The 18,010-nt window shown below is 44.5% G+C and overlaps 1 protein-coding gene and 1 long non-coding RNA gene across 5 annotated transcripts in view; both read right to left on the reverse strand.

The window, feature by feature from the left end:
* The window catches only part of C1QTNF7 (C1q and TNF related 7), a 42,144-nt gene extending 37,452 nt beyond the window's left edge, over window positions 1–4,692 (reverse strand). Inside the window, exons 1-2 of one of the 4 annotated variants that reach the window (XM_081925770.1) lie at window positions 4,088–4,449; window positions 1,966–2,089 (exon numbers count right to left, since the gene is read on the reverse strand). Coding sequence is in view for 1 of the 4 variants with exons in the window: in XM_081925769.1 (XP_081781895.1) it covers window positions 4,088–4,154 (67 nt within the window). In the remaining 3 variants the exon portion in view is untranslated. The other 3 variants (XM_081925771.1, XM_081925769.1, XM_081925773.1) reach the window with 3 other exon arrangements.
* A 10,241-nt stretch (window positions 4,693–14,933) lies between these two features.
* LOC309378038 lies at window positions 14,934–17,717 on the reverse strand. The gene is made up of 2 exons (XR_014171806.1): window positions 17,392–17,717; window positions 14,934–15,098 (listed from the first exon to the last, which is right to left on the reverse strand). It is a non-coding gene; the product is annotated as an uncharacterized lncRNA (long non-coding RNA).
* Window positions 17,718–18,010: the final 293 nt, after the last annotated feature.

The raw sequence follows: 18,010 nt of genomic DNA on the forward strand, positions 1-18,010 counted from the left end.
TGCCAACTTCAGCTGCCAGGCGGGTAACCCCCAAAAGCAGGATGTCTAAGCTTGTGCCTCTGATGAGGATGATATTCATTTATATTCCATCTTTTCTCCTGACAGTGACTCACTTATGAAGACTGCACTTGCCCATGGCTGGTACAGGGATCAAGTAGATATATAATGGCAGACTTGTCTGCTTAACTGAAACCCAGGTCTACTCATGGGCAGAGTCCATGAGAGCTTATTCTTGGTCTTTTGGCTCTAAGCACTGGGAGATCTAGGGAGACTCCTGCGGCCTGCTTCTTACATGACCGGGGCCGCCTCAGGTTTAAACATGTGAGTCCCCTGCAGCTGTTACAGGTAATTTAAGTACTGAAGAAATGAACCTGTGCTGCCAATACTGGTAGTAGACCAGTATGAAGTAAGCGGCACACAAAATGCCACCAAACCATTCTACGTTCTAAATCTTATATTAATAATCCAAAAATTGAGAGAACAAGGTACAAGATCTACTACAGAAGCCACGAACAGAAAACTCATTCAAATTGTGTCCAAAAGGAAGATTCAATCTCTAAAGTCGCTTTTGGCCAAACCAGAGCAGTGCATGGAAACACCATTTACCTTCCCGGCGGAACGGTACCTACTTATCTACTTGCACTTTGACGTACTTTCAAACTGCTAGGTTGGCAGGAACAGGGACCGAGCAACGGGAGCTCACCCTGCCACGGGGATTCGAACCGCCAACCTTCTGATCAGCAAGTCCTAGGCTCAGTGGTTTAACCCACAGCGCCACCCGCATCCCCCTGCACACAGTAGGCACCTCCAATTCCAAATGCTTCAGTTAGCATGATATGAAGGGACTCTACATGAGAGCATCAGTACATGCATAGATCTTTGCCATGTGTTGGAGGCTCTCTAGCCCCCACCACAGTTATAGAAGCTATTTCAAAAGGTGGCAAAATGTGATCTAGGAAGGAAGAAATTGCTTTGCTTATCGAAAAAACCCAAATAAGTTGTGCACATCACAGTGACTATAAGCTAAGGACTCACACCTCTGCTCTCATTTATTGTTAGGTACAAAAAGGATGAGGAAAAAACTATAACCAATGCTCTTCAAATGCACAACTTTAAAACATTTAATTTTGAATAGATGCAGGTGCATGCTTTCAAACTGTGCACCCTCTAACCGAAATCCCCCCATGTTTGAAAAGCCCCCCTCGGAACGTCCAGATATTAAAATACAGACTCCTTTCTCCCCCCGGGAATCTGCAGTCTAAAGTCACACAGACCAGGGAAATTTTTATAACAGTACTTGATTCTATTGAGTGTATAAACTAGGCCTTGGGCTTAAATTGTCAATTTCTTTATATAATGACAACGAAATCTGACTGACTGTTTCCTGCCCTGGTTATTAAGTATAAAAGAAAGCTGCAATCTTGTATTGTAGAGAACAAAATGGTATAGAATTTACCTGGGAGTAAGCCTTACTGGAAATGATGGGACTTATGTCTGTGTAGAGAAGGGACGCGGGTGGTGCTGTGGGTAAAACCTCAGTGCCTAGGACTTGCTGATCGTATGGTCGGCGGTTCGAATCCCCATGGCGGGGTGAGCTCCCGTCTTTCGGTCCCAGCTCCTGCCCACCTAGCAGTTCGAAAGCACCCCTAAGTGCAAGTAGATAAATAGGGAAGGTAAATGGTGTTTTCGTGTGCTGCGCTGGTGCTGGCTCGCCAGAGCAGCTTCGTCACGCTGGCCACGTGACCTGGAAGTGTCTCCGGACAGCGCTGGCTCCCGGCCTCTTAAGTGAGATGGGCGCACAACCCTAGAGTCGGACACGACTGGCCCGTACGGGCAGGGGTACCTTTACCTTTACCTTTATGTCTGTGTAGACATGTATAGGCTTGAGCTATAAATCTCTCAGTGAGATTTATAGTGGCTTAAATTGTAGCAAGGCTGATACTGCACACACCTGACGCACATTACCTTATTTGTTTTCCTGCACCTGCAACACTCCCAAATGCCTATTCAATGAAGCTGTCATCTGCACACATGCAACGCCTGCCTCAGATATACACATCTCAGCTTAATTGCATGACCTCCAACATTTCTCCGATGAAAATAGGGACATATTATTATTATTATTATTATTATTATTATTATTCTCTGCCGATTTGACTGGGTTGCTCCAGCCACTCTGGGTGGCTTCCAACATATACAAAAACAATGAAACATGAAACATGAAAAAACCTCCCTATACCAGGCTGTCTTCAGATGTTTTCTAAAGGTTGTGTAGTTATTTCCTTGGCTCGGGATGTCTCAAAACTCCATACATACCCTCCAATGAGAATAGGGACATCCTAAGAGAAGCAGGACATTCTGGAATCAAATCAGAAACCGGGGTGTCTTCTGTAAATCTAGGACTGTCCCTGGAAACAGGGATACCTGGAGGATTTGTAATTGTGACTTACGTTTTCAAGTTGAATGGAAGTTGGTTTGAGGGGAAAGGCTCAAAACAGGAGTATTTCTCAAGGAAGTGCGGCAAACATCTGGGTTATGGCCAACTGCATGTGTGCTCAGCTTCAAACAGGAGGAGTGGGAGCACACAGGTGCCAAAGTAAATGCTCGTGTGTACACAACCTACATCTCACACTTTGTAAGAGGGCGTGAGCAGAGAATGGAAGACTTCCTTTCATTCTGGCATGTTTTCTCCCACCAAGTGTTAAGCAGATGGAATCCTTCAAATGTCAAGAAAGCTCAGTAAGTTCTGTTGCTTTAACATGTTGTGATAGATATTTCAAATGATGCTTGACTGACCAGCCTCTCTCTCTCTCTCTCTCTCTCTCTCTCTCTCTCTCTCTCTCTCTCTCTCTCTCTCTCTCTCTGTGTGTGTCTAAGAGAGAAAGAGAACTGTTTTGGGATTGCTCACACTTTGCTAAAGCATGACTCCAAAGCCTTATCGCTTATTTTGTATTTACAGAGCAGTTAGGAAAACAAGTGCACGAGGAGCCATAGCAACTGAGCTAAAGGGAATGTTTGGAATTATGTTCACATCGTTCATGGGAAAGCAAAACCAGAAACATTCAAGTCAGTTGGTAAAGGAATGAGAGAAGCCAAACCAAATATGTATGCCTTTTTTTAAATAAAAAAAGGAAAGAGCAATTGAGCAGTTTTAAACCCTGCTGATCTCAATTCTCATTGAAAGCAAATGAACACAAAAGGTGTTTAACTATGGTTGTATTGTGTCCCCTTTAATTATAATTTTTTAAAATTAAAATGTTCATCATTTACACATTCCTCTCCAAATGGGCATTCTGTTAATATGCATATAAAATATATGAAAGCACCCATTTCCTCCTCTTAATTAATAGAGAAACTTACCTTCCACACCAAGCCCAAACTCTTATAGCAACATCCAAAAGGTTTTGTGCAATTAAAAAACAAAAAAACCCCTAGCCCCTTCACTGAAATCCAGAAGTTTCAAATGTTAACTTCCTGTGCCTAATATAATTAAAGCTGTAACCTGAAGCACGTTTACAGCACAATCCTAACCATATCTACTCACAAGTAAGTCAAAGTGAATTCTGTTAGGACTTACTGCCAGATAAACAGGACAAGGATTGAAGCCTTAGCCAGGAGCCTCATAGAATCATAGAATTGTAGAGCTGCAAGGGACCCAAGGGTCATCTAGTCCAGCCCCCGGCAATGCAGGAATCTCAACTGGAGCATCCATGACAGACGGCCATCCAACCTCTGCTTAAAAACCTCCAAGGAAGGAGAGTCCACCACCTCCCAAATAGAATCATTGAACACAGTGGGACTTACTTGCAAAAATGGAAACACTTCTGCTAAAAACTAAGTTGTTCTGTTTGTACAACAGAGGGCTCTTACAAGCCCTGTTTGCTCTGAAAGGAATGTTCTTATTTTATTGGGATATACAGCTCTGCATTTGACAAGATATACACAACTTCTGCAGCAACTTTACAGCACTGGAATTCAGCTATTATTTTGCACAAACCTGCATTTTGAATCTTAGCCCTCTCCACTTTTGTTCCCTTCATTAATTGTTGTTTGAAAAAGTTTTGCAACAAAGCTACTTTCTTCTTACCTTGCTTCGGAGCCACCGATCTCAGCTTTCCCAGCAAAACCGTATGTTTCCTTTGGAGCTGCAACATACTGGTTAAAATTCACGCAAATATAGCTGTCCCAAATGAGTAAAAGTCCTTCCAAAAACAAGGAGAGGTGTCTTTCTGTCAAATAATAGGTTTCTCTGGATTCATTTGGAGCTTGATTCCCAAGTTTTGCAACTGTCTTCTTCAGCTAAATAAACACCCACTCGCTGCCTTAAACTTGAGCCAGCCACTCTAATTTAAAGCAACTGTCAACTTGACTTTTAAATGCAGGGAAGAGGTCCCTGAACACTGCAAGAGGCTTCACTGCCTGCTTGAAGTAATACAGCACAGACTGTAATCGTAGACCCGCTTACCTAGGAGCAAGCCCCATGGAGCTCAAGGACTTCCAGAAGACCTACTTCTGAGTAGACCTGTGTAAGATTCTGCTGGTGCACCATATGTTCTGGATAATGATGTGACATAATATTTGGGAAATGCAGTCTTTCAAATTGTCTCCTCCTGTGAAAAGAAAAACATAAAAGAAGGGAAACTCCTGTTGTTTCTGGCCAAAGCTGAATTGGTGGTGGGTTTCGAAACAAGCCTTACAAACCTCCAGGCTCTGAATGAAAACCAAACGAGCGGATCATCCATAAAGGCTGGCCCAGGGCCAGACGAGACCTGATGTTGGAGACCGGCCAACATGTTCTTCTTTGGGGCTTTTGCTTTGTTTTGTTTAATGCAGCTGTGTGGTGGTGGGTGATTTAATTCTAGAAAATGGTAGATACAAAGCTGGGGACAAGGGTTAACTCTATGTAAAAAGATAAAATAAAATAAAATAAAAATAATTATTCTCCCAGCAACATGTTCCCAGCCTGAATGGCAGCCGCCCCCTAATCCTCAGGCTGATTGTTTATCAGTATATCCATATCGCAAGCCTATGTTGGTTTTACCAACGTGCACCCACCTGTTCCTGTACATTGTGCAGTGGTACCTCGTGTTAAGTACTTAATTCGTTCCAGAGGTATGTTCTTAACCTGAAACTGTTCTTAACCTGAAGCACCACTTTAGCTAATGGGGCCTCCTGCTGCTGCTGGAGCACGATTTCTGTTCTCATCCTGAAGCAAAGTTCTTAACCCAAGGTAATATTTCTGGGTTAGCGGAGTCTGTAACCTGAAGCATATGTAACCCAAGGTACCACTGTACATGCTGGGCTGTGGCGAGGGTTCAGGCTCCAGAAAAACAAGTACCAAGTGGGCAGGTATATTGTCAAGCCTAGAAAGAGGTCCATTTCCAGAACAGCAAACAAGGTCCAGAAGTTCCACAGGCATGTGGATAGTCAAAACCAGGCAGGATCAGAAACAGGCAATTAAGCAGTATTGCAGCCAGGCAATTTTGGGGTCCGGTAGACAAGGACTAGTCCTTGAGGTCTGCTGACTGGGTGTTCAGGCCAGCCAGCGCTGCAGCTTAGGTAGTGCACTTGAATCAGAGAGCACAGTCAGCCAGGCTTGCAGGAGACTGACTGCTGGGGAGTCCTGCTTTGAGACCATCCACTGGCCACTATACAAAAAGATGATTGATACAGGTAAGGACCCTGGGGTGGTTAAGTCCAGTCAAACTTGACTATGTGGTGTGGTGCTCATTTTGCTTTCAGGCAGAGGGAGCTGGATTTTTCCACAGACAGCTTTCTGGGTCATGTGGCCAGCATGACTAAACCGCTTCTGGCACAATGGGACACCATGATGGAAACCAGAGCGCACGGAAATGCCGTTTACCTTCCTGCCGCAGCAGTAGATACCTATTTATCTACTTGCACTGACGTACTTTCGAACTGCTAGGTTGGCAGGAGTTGGCACAGAGCAACAGGAACTCACCCTGTCGTGGGAATTTGAACCGCTGACCTTCTGATTGGCAAACCCAAGAGGCTCAATGGTTTAGACTACAGTGCTACCCGCGTCCCACCTGATTGATACAACCAACTTTGCTTTTGTTATTGCTGTGCACAAAAGCACACGTGTGCCTTAATGACCAGCAATGCCATTGTGCATAGGCTCACATCGGGATTGTGTTTTAGCAGTGAGCGCAAGTGCATCAGGAAGGTGGCGCACCAAACAGGCGCAGCTGCATGGAAAGACCCACCCGCTGCACTGCAAGATTGGATGGGTGATGTTGCCATGAGGGAAAGGGTTTTTCAGCCCCTCCTTCTGTACTTTTTGCTGGGGCCTTTTAAAGGAAGAAAGTTCAAATCTGTACTCCCAGCTGCTTGTAAAATGGTGTTTGAGAGCCACTGACGACTATTTATGGCCCTGTTTTATGACCTGGCTAAGCTGAAGGTAGAGCTTGTCTCAGGAAGGACGGCAGATCGCCGCCCCCCCTGCATCCACAGTCTGTTCCTGCTTGCTGTTCCCACTTTATACTGGAAGTCTGTGCTTCCTCAGTGGCCAGGTTCCTCCTCTTTCTCTTCTAGGGATGCTTCAGCCAGAGTTTTCCCTCTTTTCTGTTTCCTTGCCCCAGATGAAAATGCTCAGCCAACTCACTCATGGTAAGCAACCCTACACAGGCAAACCCAGCCCCCTTTGGGTTGAGCAGGGCTTACTCCCAAGTAGCCATGTAGAGCCTGCCATCCTTCTCTGCCTTCCTTACTGGCTAGTTCCAGTTGCTGTTTCCTTTTCTACAACGTTACGAGAAGTGAGTGCAACACATGCTCACAAGACATGTTGTCTTTTAGTTAGTTAGTGATGAGAGTTTGTCTTTCACCTTTCTGCCTCAGTTTGACACGCTCAAGGCAGCTCAGTGAAATAGGTTGAAACTCAGATGCCACTCCCTAAAGTACCCTAGGAATCGTGGTTCTCTGAGAATTGTTTCCGAGCATCCTCAGAAAACTACATTTCCCAGAATTCTTTGAGGAAAATCATGTGTGTTCCAATGTATGGTGTGGAGCTGTCCAAGGATTTGGTCTTAAACAGAATGCCAAATGGATCTTCCAGGGCAGGATATTCCCAAAGCCTCAGCTCAAGAAATGAGAAGCCCTGTTCCAAGCACCTGCCATTTTGAGCCTCAGAAACCAACACAATATGCAGCAAAGCCTCTCTAGCTAACCTCAGAGAATGGGCAGACTCACATATCAGGAGGGCTTTCAAGGGAGTGAGCAGGACTTTGAACTGAGTCTGGAAATGAACTAGAAGCCTATGCTGATGGTGTACTGACCAAGTCTGATGCTCCAAACAATTGGCTCCTGTCAAAGGCGACACAACTTCATATGGCACTATCCTAGATGTTCCCCAAAGGTAGCTCCATGTAGAACACATGTCAGTAATTCAATGTAATAGATTTACCGTAATAAATCTCCTGGAAACATCAGGAAACCGTCTGGGTCCATCAGTCTTTGGCGTGGTCCTCCATTCCTGTTGAGTTAGGATTCGCAGTGATCCTAAGCTCTACCTTCTAGTGATCTGCCCATAAGAAAGGAACAAAGGAGTCCCCCACCCCCACCTCGCCTTTCTTCAAACCAGCCCCAAACACCAAACCAAGACTGAGCCTTGCCACATAGCTGGGCCCAGATGTTAGCAGCTCTTACTGCCTTGGGTTAAGCCTCTAGGGGGCACTACTGAGGCTCCCAGCCTGTGTCTGTATGCAAATGTGTGTGTGTTGGGGTGCCTAACTGGGTCTTCGACCTGGGCAAATGAAACCTAGTTTCGCTCCTGGCTTGAGGGACATTAGCACTTTGCTCATGAACGCTTGGCTAACACAAGCACATAGAATATTGGGCTTTTATTTTCTGTAATCTAACCTCAAATTCATCCAAGAATGGGCCTTAAAACATTGTTGAAAATCTTGTCATTCTACCACTCAATTTTTTTTGCCCCACCCCCTGAAAACTAGTGTATGTGGGGGTCTGTGGGTTCTCAAGTACCTGAAAGACCACAATGCCGAGATTTTGGAGAGGGGGGCTGCCTTGTGTTTGGTGAGTTGCAAGCTGTTTGGGCCACAGCAGGGTACTGGTGTGACTGTAACTGCAGTCCAGCTGGTGTCAACTGCCACATTCAAATCCCTTCTTAGCCATGAAGTCATAAAATGCCATTAAAGTCACGTAATGTTGCTAGCTGGCTTCAGTAGCCAGGAGTGCTTCCGCCGAGATCCAACTGGTTTGGCTGCTTCCTGGATCCAGATAACTTTGCCACACCAATTCATGTTCTGGTAACTTAGAGACTGGAATATTATATATCTTACTGGAATTGCCTGATTCCTGCATGAACCGTACTGGCTGCCTGTTCACTATTGATCCCAATTCAAGACTTGGATACTGACATATAAAACTCTAAAGGACTTGGGCCCCAAAACTCAAAGGAGTATCTGCCATCCTGTCAATAAGGATCTGCAGAGGGGGCTCTGTTGGCAGTCCTGCCATTGTGCGAAACCTGTGAGGAACTTGACTAATAACAGGGCCTTATCGGTGGTGGAGCCTAGGCTGTGAAATGTCCTACAGGAGGTTCAGCTTGCTTCCTCATTGTTCAAAATGTCAATGTATTTGAATGATTTTTACGTTTTCTTGATTTTAATGTCTTATTTTGTGATTTCTGCCCTGTCACCTTGATATTTTCTCCAAATTTGAGACTAGAGGAGGAAGCTACAAACTCTGAAAAAATCTGATCCAAACCCTGAGACTGGGCAATAAGTGAAAATGATGATAGTCTACCTTACAAGGCTGTTGGTAATAATTTCAGAAGTAATGCAAGTGGAACACTTCGCAGTTGAAATCTATAAATGCACAAGCATATTAAAAGTAAGAATTTAAAACTACACAAAAAAGGGAAATCATGGCTCCTTTCCAGCATTTCCCTCGTAGTTTATAGATGCTTTTCTTGAGTAAGAGGGTAATAAAATAAGCCCAAACAACAGAGGGACATGTGCAGCTGAAGGTCAACGTATCAGAGGCTGCAAACCACCACGATACCCTCAGTAGTTGTTGTCTTTAACGGGCTCATGTGGCAGGCAGCTGTGCCTTGTTGAGGGCTGCTCCTCACTCTCTCTCTTTCCAAGAAGTTCCAAGATGCAGCAGGTTCTAATCAGGGCTATGGAAGTAATTTCCACCGCAAGGAGCAGCACTGGGAATCAAGTGAGTGTCTTGATGTACAGCGAGTGTCTGGCAGGGAGGAATGTGACTCTGTGGCATAAAATATGGCTCAGTCTTTGATGTCAGCATCTGCGATTTCCCTTGTGCTCTACAAACTGAATACATCTGCCTTCAGAAACTCATAACTGCCCTGTCTTCCTTGCATTACGGCTGACTCTGTGGATTGGTACAACCTGGCATAATTCCTACGTGAAAAGTGTGGCGAATGTACGTTGCCGTAAGTAGCTCACGGGAGCCCAGCAGTAACCGGAAGTTACATTTGCTAAACTGAGAATTAAACAGGAAACAGGAAGTAAAACTGCAATGAAGGGTAGGATTTAAAGCAGATCACAGTAAGAAAGCACTTCCATAAATGCCACAGTGTGTAGTCTGCACATGTTTCACATATATAATCATCAGCATGTATGTTGAGTGCTGTTTTCTACACAGAAGTGTTTAAATGTATGAATTAGTTCATGTCTGAAGTGGGGTCAAGGCAACCCACCTTTTTCCCTGACAGAGACCCAAGGCGGCTTGCAGATAAAAGCAAGAACCACTAAACACATTTTGTATTTCTGTGTTGTGAATTGCCCTGTGATCTTCAGATGGAGGGCAGCATATAAATTTAATAAGCAACAACAACACACACATTCTAAGAAAACCATAACAATAAATAACAAGATGCAGCAATAAAAAGTGGAGTACACCTGGGTTGCCAGCAGTACATGCCAAAAAAAAGGATATTGGGGTCTAAGTAGACCAGAAGCTTAACATGAGTCAACTGTGGGATGCAGCATAAAAATTGCTAATGCTCTTCAAGGCATCAAGAGAAGTCTAGAGTCCAGAACGTGTGCAGAGGAAGGCAACCAATATGTTCAAGGGTCTGGAAACCAAGCCTTATGTGGAACAGTTGAAGGAGCCTGGACAAGAGGAGATTGAGAGGAGACGTGATGAACCATCTTCAAATATCTAAAGGGCTGTCATATAGAAGATGAGGGTAAACTGGTTTTCTCTTGCTCTAGAAGGTAGAATGAACCAAGTTATGAGAAAGGAGATTTCGACTAAACATCAGGATGGTGATGGTAAGAGCTGTTAGACAGTGGATCAGACTCTCTTAGAAGGTGGCGGACTCTCCTTCCTTGGAGGTTCTTAAGAAGAGGTTGAATGGCCACCTGTCATGGATGCTTCAGCTGAGACTCCTGCATTTGCAGGGGGTTGGATTAGATCAGTGTTTCCCAACCTTGGGTCTCAGCTGGTTTTGGACTACAACTCCCATCATCCCTAGCTAGCAATACCATTGGTCAGGGATGATGGGAATTGTAGTCCAAAAACAGCTGGGGACCCAAGGTTGGGAAACACTGGACTAGATGACCCTCAGGGTCTCTCTTCCAACTCTACAATTTTATGATTCTATGATTCCCGTTGACGTAGTGGTGGCAGTGGAGGGAGGCGATATCCATGTCCAACAGACCTTTGTTGATAGCAGGAGGGCAGGGGGCAATTGCTGTCTACCCCAAAATGGCTTATTGCTAGTGTATACTCACCACAGGGACACTCCTGGAAGCCCATCCCTCTAATGCACAAGCTACAGCTGGCTGGAGAACAAGGCAGAACTGATGTCTGTTTCCAAGCTCACCTTCCACTCCCAGGTCTTCAGACTTGCTGGGCACAGCAGCCATGGCTGCCTATAGTCAAACTCACATGGCCCAGGGACATCTCACACTAAGCGGCAGTGGAGGAAATGGCTCACAGACCATTCTGCGTGGGAGGGAGCTGATACTTCCCAGGAAGTTCTAGATCAAATGGCAGGGACTTGGTGCATGTTCAGTTCCATTGTGCAGGATCTGCACCAAACACTCCCCGCCCCGCCCCGCCCCACCTGGCTTTCCATTTGTCAATGGATTCAGATTTTTTAAAAAATTAACTTTCCAGAGGTTACAATAGTCTTAAGGCTAAAAGGATGAGCTACCTGTAGACTTAAGCAACAGCTTGAAACGTTAAGAAATTCCTGCAATGAAACAATCTGTAATAAAGCATGCCAGCAACATGCATGTTACCCATGATGTTCAGACGTGTGAACATTTCATGCATAACTGCTTCATAGGAGAGCAAAGGACTCCTTCTGATTGCTTTCTGCATACGACTGCCCTCTAGTGGTAATTTTTAAAAAGACACAATATTTCTGAACGATTTCCATGTTGTTGCTGCAAAACAACAAAGAATCTCTTAGCACCAGCTTATTATGGCATAAACCTTTGTGGACCACAGTGCATTTCTTCAGTTGCATGGAGTGTAATCTTCAGGCAGCTAAGATAAAATATAATACACAACATAGTGTTGTAGATTTGGGGGTGGGGTGGGAACGACGACGACAAAGGGTGAGCGCAGAAAAAAACTGATGTGGGGCATTTTTTACTCTCAAACTGCGTGTTAATCTCTCCTGCTTTAGAGGCAGGCAAGAAGAATACTTTGTAAGACTCATTCCAGGGGAGAAAAAAAAGAAGACTGGAGCGATCTGGTCATGGGGAATGAGCAACATTGGTTTCTGGAATAGTCAGACCTCACCTGGAGTACTGTGTCCAGTTCTGGGCACCACAGTTCAAGAAGGACACTGACAAACTGGAATGTGTCCAGAGGAGGGCAACCAAAATGGTCAAAGGCCTGGAAACGATGCCTTATGAGGAACGGCTAAGGGAGCTGGGCATGTTTAGCCTGGAGAAGAGGAGGTTAAGGGGTGATATGATAGCCATGTTCAAATATATAAAAGGATGTCACATAGAGGAGGGAGAAAGGTTGTTTTCTGCTGCTCCAGAGAAGCGGACACGGAGCAATGGATCCAAACTACAAGAAAGAAGATTCCACCTAAACATTAGGAAGAACTTCCTGACAGTAAGAGCTGTTGGACAGTGGAATTTGCTGCCAAGGAGTGTGGTGGAGTCTCCTTCTCTGGAGGCCTTTAAGCAGAGGCTTGACAACCATATGTCAGGAGTGCTCTGATGGTGTTTCCTGCTTGGCAGGGGGTTGGACTCGATGGCCCTTGTGGTCTCTTCCAACTCTATGATTCTATGATTCTATGATTCTACATGCAACAGGAAGAAGACTGCTCTTGGTGATTCCTTGCTTAGCCAAAAATGGCAGTCTTTCGTGGAATCCCCTTCCCTGTAGAAGACTAGTGGAAATGAGCTTATATGAGCAGACCCTCCAAATGTCCCTGTTTTTCAGGGACAGTCCCAGATTTACAGAAGCCATCCCAGTTTCTGATTTGATCCTGGAATGTCCCACTTTTCCTTAGGACGTCCTCATTTTCAGTGGAGAAATGATGGAGAGTATGACTGCGTGGTGAAGCTGAGTAAACGAGAAAGGGTAGGGTTGCCATATTTCGAAGAGCAAAAAAGAGGACACATTTGCCGACTTACACTTTTAACTATGGATTGCTATGATGACTCTACCCATGAAAAAGAGGACGTGTCCTGGAAAAAGAGGACACATGGCAACCATAGTAAAGAGATAGTAATGCTTGAGTTTCATTCTCGTTACATAGCTGGCAATATAGTAGTTACTAGGGTTAGTCTTCTCTGGAGGCTGAGACTCTGAGATGCAGGAGGCAGAGCTTAGAAGCCAAGCAGTGGTGTTTAGTAAGTGAAGGCGCAGAGTCTGGCAGGATTGGGGTGGCATCTAACAGCACATCATGGTAAAGGTAATGAATTTGTTTTAATTTAATTTTTCTCATGGCACAATTCCTTCCTCAGTAAATAGCTCTTACTTTTTCCAGCGTTACTTCAGTGGAGATGAAAGTTCTTTTTCTTAAAAAAAGAAAAAATTAAACATTGCAGCTGGTAAATGGCTTTTGTTGTTGCTACGGGATTAGGACCATTTCATGCTGAGACTGAAGAGATGTTTTGTGAAAGGGACATTTCCCCCTGGAGGTGGCATGCTTAAAAATGCTGACTAAGGGTTGCACAAGGCAGGCTGTCAAACATCAAAGGGAAGCAAGCTTCAAAATATTGTTGCAAACATAAAAGTGGGTGTTTTTTGGGGGGGGAGGCCGCCCAGAGGAGGAGGCTCGGAGAAAGAGAGATGTGGCAAAGTTTTTATTTTCAAAAACCCTCAAACCTTCACACTTTGTTAAGTATACAGCTGAGATTACAACATTATAGGAGCTTGGGACTGGCTCCTGTAATATAGGAACACAGAAGTTCTCATATAGTTTGTTTTCAATATATTTTTATTAAAGATTTCTTGGTTTACAAAAGTATGTACAATGTCTCTTTTTTCCAGTTGCGTTTTCTACAGATCCGTTTCATTTGTTGTGAGACATTAGTGTTAAATTAGGAAGAAAAGAGGGAAAGAGGGGGAGAGGAAAATGGTGAGTGGGGTGTGTTAAGTTGTGGGTGAACATATCAGACGACACAGCGATTCTTCAAACAGCTCTTGTTTATTCACAGGCCAGAACAGAACTGAACGGAAGGGCTCAGTCAGCCTGCTTATATAGAGCTCCACTAGAATGCAACAGTAACCATTTTCTGTAACTATCCAATCACTGAATGTCACTTTCAATACCTTATTTGCATATGTGGACCTGAGTGAAAACTATCTACAGTATCCCCCTGCTGGCCCAGGATGAAAACTTCAGTACATAACAGGTTGGGGTTGGGTGGCAATGCTTCAATTCTACTTATTGTATGTGTGGGGTTTTGTGTCAGTGTCACTTGTGTGGGTTCTCTTTACTATTTGCTTGTATTTCTTTGGTGGTGAGAGAGGTTTGGGTTGGCCTAGGGTGCGGATGCTTGTTTGTGATTGGCTGTGGTGAACTTTATTTTCATGTGTGAGTGGGGTGGGTGTGTGTTTGGATCAGGTTAGCCAGGTTGATTTGAATGCTGTTGGTGGGTTCTTTTTTTGTGTCTTGTTGAGCAAGTACTAGAAGTCACCCCAGAACTGGCCCTACTGAACATCTTCCAAGATAATAATGCCCACTCAAACTATAAAGAGTTCATAACCCACCTACTTTCAGCAGCCAGAAGCATCATAGCCAGACACTGTCATGGACCAATGGTACCAAATAGTATGGGAAACAGCCTTATTAGGAAAAACTAACCAGTAAACTGAAACTGACATGGGGACAAATAGAAGAGGACACCTTCACCCCAGTATGGCTCCCCTTTATCACATACACAGCCCAACATAAGTTCTCATATAGTTAAGACCCATAGCAACAGCAGGACTCCATCATTGTAAGCCTTAATATAACATGTCTCGCCTGTATCAGTCTCTACAGCCATAGCTGGCGCTGTAACTCTCCAATGGTTTGACTTCACCCTTTTACTCTTTCATTGCCTCCCAAGGCAGAAGAACGCCAACATAATAAATGGCACCTTTTGATCAAATGACTTGGAACTTGGCAGATGGTCTGTGAAAGTGCCAGATTTCAAACTGCTCTGGTAAAAATGGCCCGAGATACAGCTAGGTAAATAGTAATGGAAATTAGCACTTTGACTCCTTTCCCCAAAGAAAGTCTATCATATACTTCTTTCAGTTCTGATGAAAATGGTAGTAGTTGTAGTAGTAAATGTGCTTTGTTCAGGATGTTGTGAAGCACAAGTTTTCTTTGGTTTGGGGAAGCTCTGATCACCAACTAAAATTTTATTAAGGGTTTTCCACCCCATTAAAGTCTGTGAAAGGTTTTCCAGCAAAATAATGCTTATCTGAAAGCAAAAGTTAAGCTTTTTTTAAAAGCCAGGATTGTAGTATCTGCAAAGGGTGGGTGCGCTATATAATACCTATTATGAAATTTCACAGGAGGATTCCTCTAGCTTCCAGAAGCCATACAGGAGCAGGACATTGTGTGGGGCATCTTTGCTGGTTGCTGGAACCAGCATCTCCTCCATCTAGATTAGGACCTGAAAGACCAAGGAAAACTCTTTCAGAGCTTGGAGGATAAGTTGTAAGCAACCACAATATCACATCTGACCTTCCCGTTTTCCTGTTTTGTGGAAACATGAGATAGCTTTAGCTCTGGCCTTAGACTGGCAGGGTGTTGTTGTTGTTGTTTAAAATCATTAAATTGATTACTTGAGCCATGAGAAGACCTAATTTTAAAACTTCTTCTAGAATCCTGAAAAGATTCCTAAACGGGAAAGAGAAAAATCCAAAGTCAAAACAAAGCCTAATGGCTTAAAACAGCGTTGTCTGATGATTGAACTTAAGGTTGGAAGAATGAGAAACTGAAACTGAGAGATTCATCCACTCCTAACTGCATCATAAAATGATGTTTTGGGACAGTAATATAGCTTATGAGAGGACAGAGGTAAATGCATGTCTCTCAACCAAAATATGCAGGATGGAGAGATCTGTGATCTGCATCTGAACTATATGTGTGGAGACCCTGTTACATGGACAAACTGCTCTTAGGGCTTTGGGCTTTGGCTGGAGTTTGTCTGTCTCTCTGTTCACAATTCCTGGGTTCTCTCACTGGTTCCTAAAAACTCTAAATGACTTGCCATAGTTCCTACATGCACAAGAGACAACCTCATTACTTGTTTCCTGTTATAATCTCTGAGACTCTCAGAAGATGCTCTCCAAATGTCAGCACCATAATGGAAGGTTCAGACACAGCTATGGAACTTCCTCCCATGGGAGATTTGCCCAAATCCAAGAGTATGTTTTAGAAGTTGTATAAGACCCGCCAGTGTGGTGTAGTGGTTAAGAGCGGTGGACTCGTAATCTGGGGAACTGGGTTCACTTCCCCGCTCCTCCACATGCAGCTGCTGGGTGACCTTGGGCCAGTCACACTTTTCTGAGGTCTCTCAGCCCCACTGTTTGTTGCATAGCTGTCAAGTGCCCCTTATTTGAAGGGACAGTCCCTTATTCCAGCGCCACGTCCCACTGCTGTCCCTTACTGATGGAAGTCCCTTAAATGTCCCTTAATGATGTCCCTTAAATTTCAGAGGAAGCAGCTCCTCTCCCTCCCTCCCTGCCGGCCAGGGAGGAGGGAGGCTCCAACTGTGTTGCTTGGCTGTGTTGCTCACCCAATAAGAAGTCTAAGAATGACTGGGGGGTGGAGCTTGCATGTCTTGTGTGTGGCTAGTTAATGCAAGCTGAGGGGTTTTTTGAATGCTGGACGCCATTTTGTTGCACGTGCTGCTGCAAACTTTGCAGTGCAAAGCCAGGCCGGGGAGCCATCTTAAGTTGAGGCTGCATAGGCCTTGTGGTGCATGTGATTCAGATTCTATTCAGTTGAACCTCTGGTTACAAAGTTGGTTGGACAGTGTTCTCGAAGCTACCAGCATGAGTTTGACCAGACTGCAGGAGGACAGGAATACTGGAGTGCCTGGAACAGGTGAGGCTGCAGGTCCCTTATTTTGGCTGCTGGTCCCTTATTTTCAAGGCTGCTGGTCCCTTATTTTCAAATCTGTAAGTTGACAGCTATGGTTTGTTGTGGGGGAGGAAGGGAAAGGAGATTGTTAGCTGCTTTGAGACTCCTTCGGGTAGTGATAAAGCGGGATATCAAATCCAAACTCTTCTTCTTCTGTTTGAGTTGATCTTTAGAGATTGCAATGGTGGAATTCCAGTGAGTTGGGTTCAAAATGATTCTTCCTTGCTTGGAAGAGGTCTTGCTTGTCACACCTGTCTGAATCCTTCAGGATGTGATGAGCTATAAAGGTAAATTTAAAAAACCCTTTCCATTGATTTTCAGCTTTAGGCAAATTCTAACTACAGTGGATTTTGGGAAATAGAGTGATGGGCTAGATTTATCTTTAGTCTGATCCAGAAATGCAATTTTTTGCTGATCTGCCAAGTGCTGCTCCTGAGTAGCTGCTGCTTTTTCATGTCTCTTATGTATTCATATTCACCTTCCTATAGATCATGGTGGGGAGTCTGTGATCCTTCAGACGAACATGCATATCCCAACATCACCCCGACCATTGGCCTTCAGTGCTGCTTCTAGTTCCTATGAATGCCAACCTGAGCTTCTTTGCTCTTTTAATTCTATTGAGACCAGGAGAAGGTGGGAAAGCTTGCTCTTGCTCTAATGTAGATACAGGAATGTTCTCAAAACAGAAAGAGCAAGCAGCGCATCACAGAGAAGAAGAGAGCCACAGAGCAAATCCTTATTGCAATATGCGCCTGCTAACTGGCGAGGCAGCTATTTCATGGGTTACTTCTTTTAACTTCCACCAGATGGTGCCAGACCTGTTTTCAGAAAAGTGATATCTCCCTGGAGCCAGGTTCTTTCAGGACAAGGGTCGGGTGTTCTTCTTTTGATTTAAACTTCCTTGCTGTAGTTCTGCTTAATGCTTCCCCTTCTTCCCATTTGTTCTTTGGCGTTCCTGACCTGCTCCATCAATCTCATGCCTCCAGCAGCTGCAGAAGCTCCCTAAAATAAGATATAGCTCATTCTTAAGACACAGCTGCAAGTGCTTAATTATTATATGTTAATAAATCATACAAATTGGGAAGACTGTGGGATATGGGCCAGATAAGAGATTTTGGGGAATTATGTTGGTGAATAATTTTGGTGAATTTGTTTTCAGACAGGAGAGTTTCTTCACTCTCACTTCAGGCAAAGATGGAGCTTTGCCTCCCCCCCACAAGACCTCTCCAAGGTCTCAGCAGCGGCATTTCTCCTCAGGTTTCTTGTAACTGATGAATTGGACCTAGTGGCACCAGGGATTAGCATCATTGGGTACTTGCTGAGGCTCAACCATCCCTGCCAAGGTGCCCCTGTTATCCCTATAGCGGGGGGGGGGGGTAGGCAACCACTTTTGTCAAGCAGGCTGAACCCAGAAGGAGCTGCTTCTCTGGGTCACCT

Source organism: Podarcis melisellensis (assembly GCF_964234715.1).
Source record: "Podarcis melisellensis genome assembly, chromosome: 9".
In the NCBI taxonomy this organism is placed as follows: Eukaryota; Metazoa; Chordata; class Lepidosauria; order Squamata; family Lacertidae; genus Podarcis; species Podarcis melisellensis.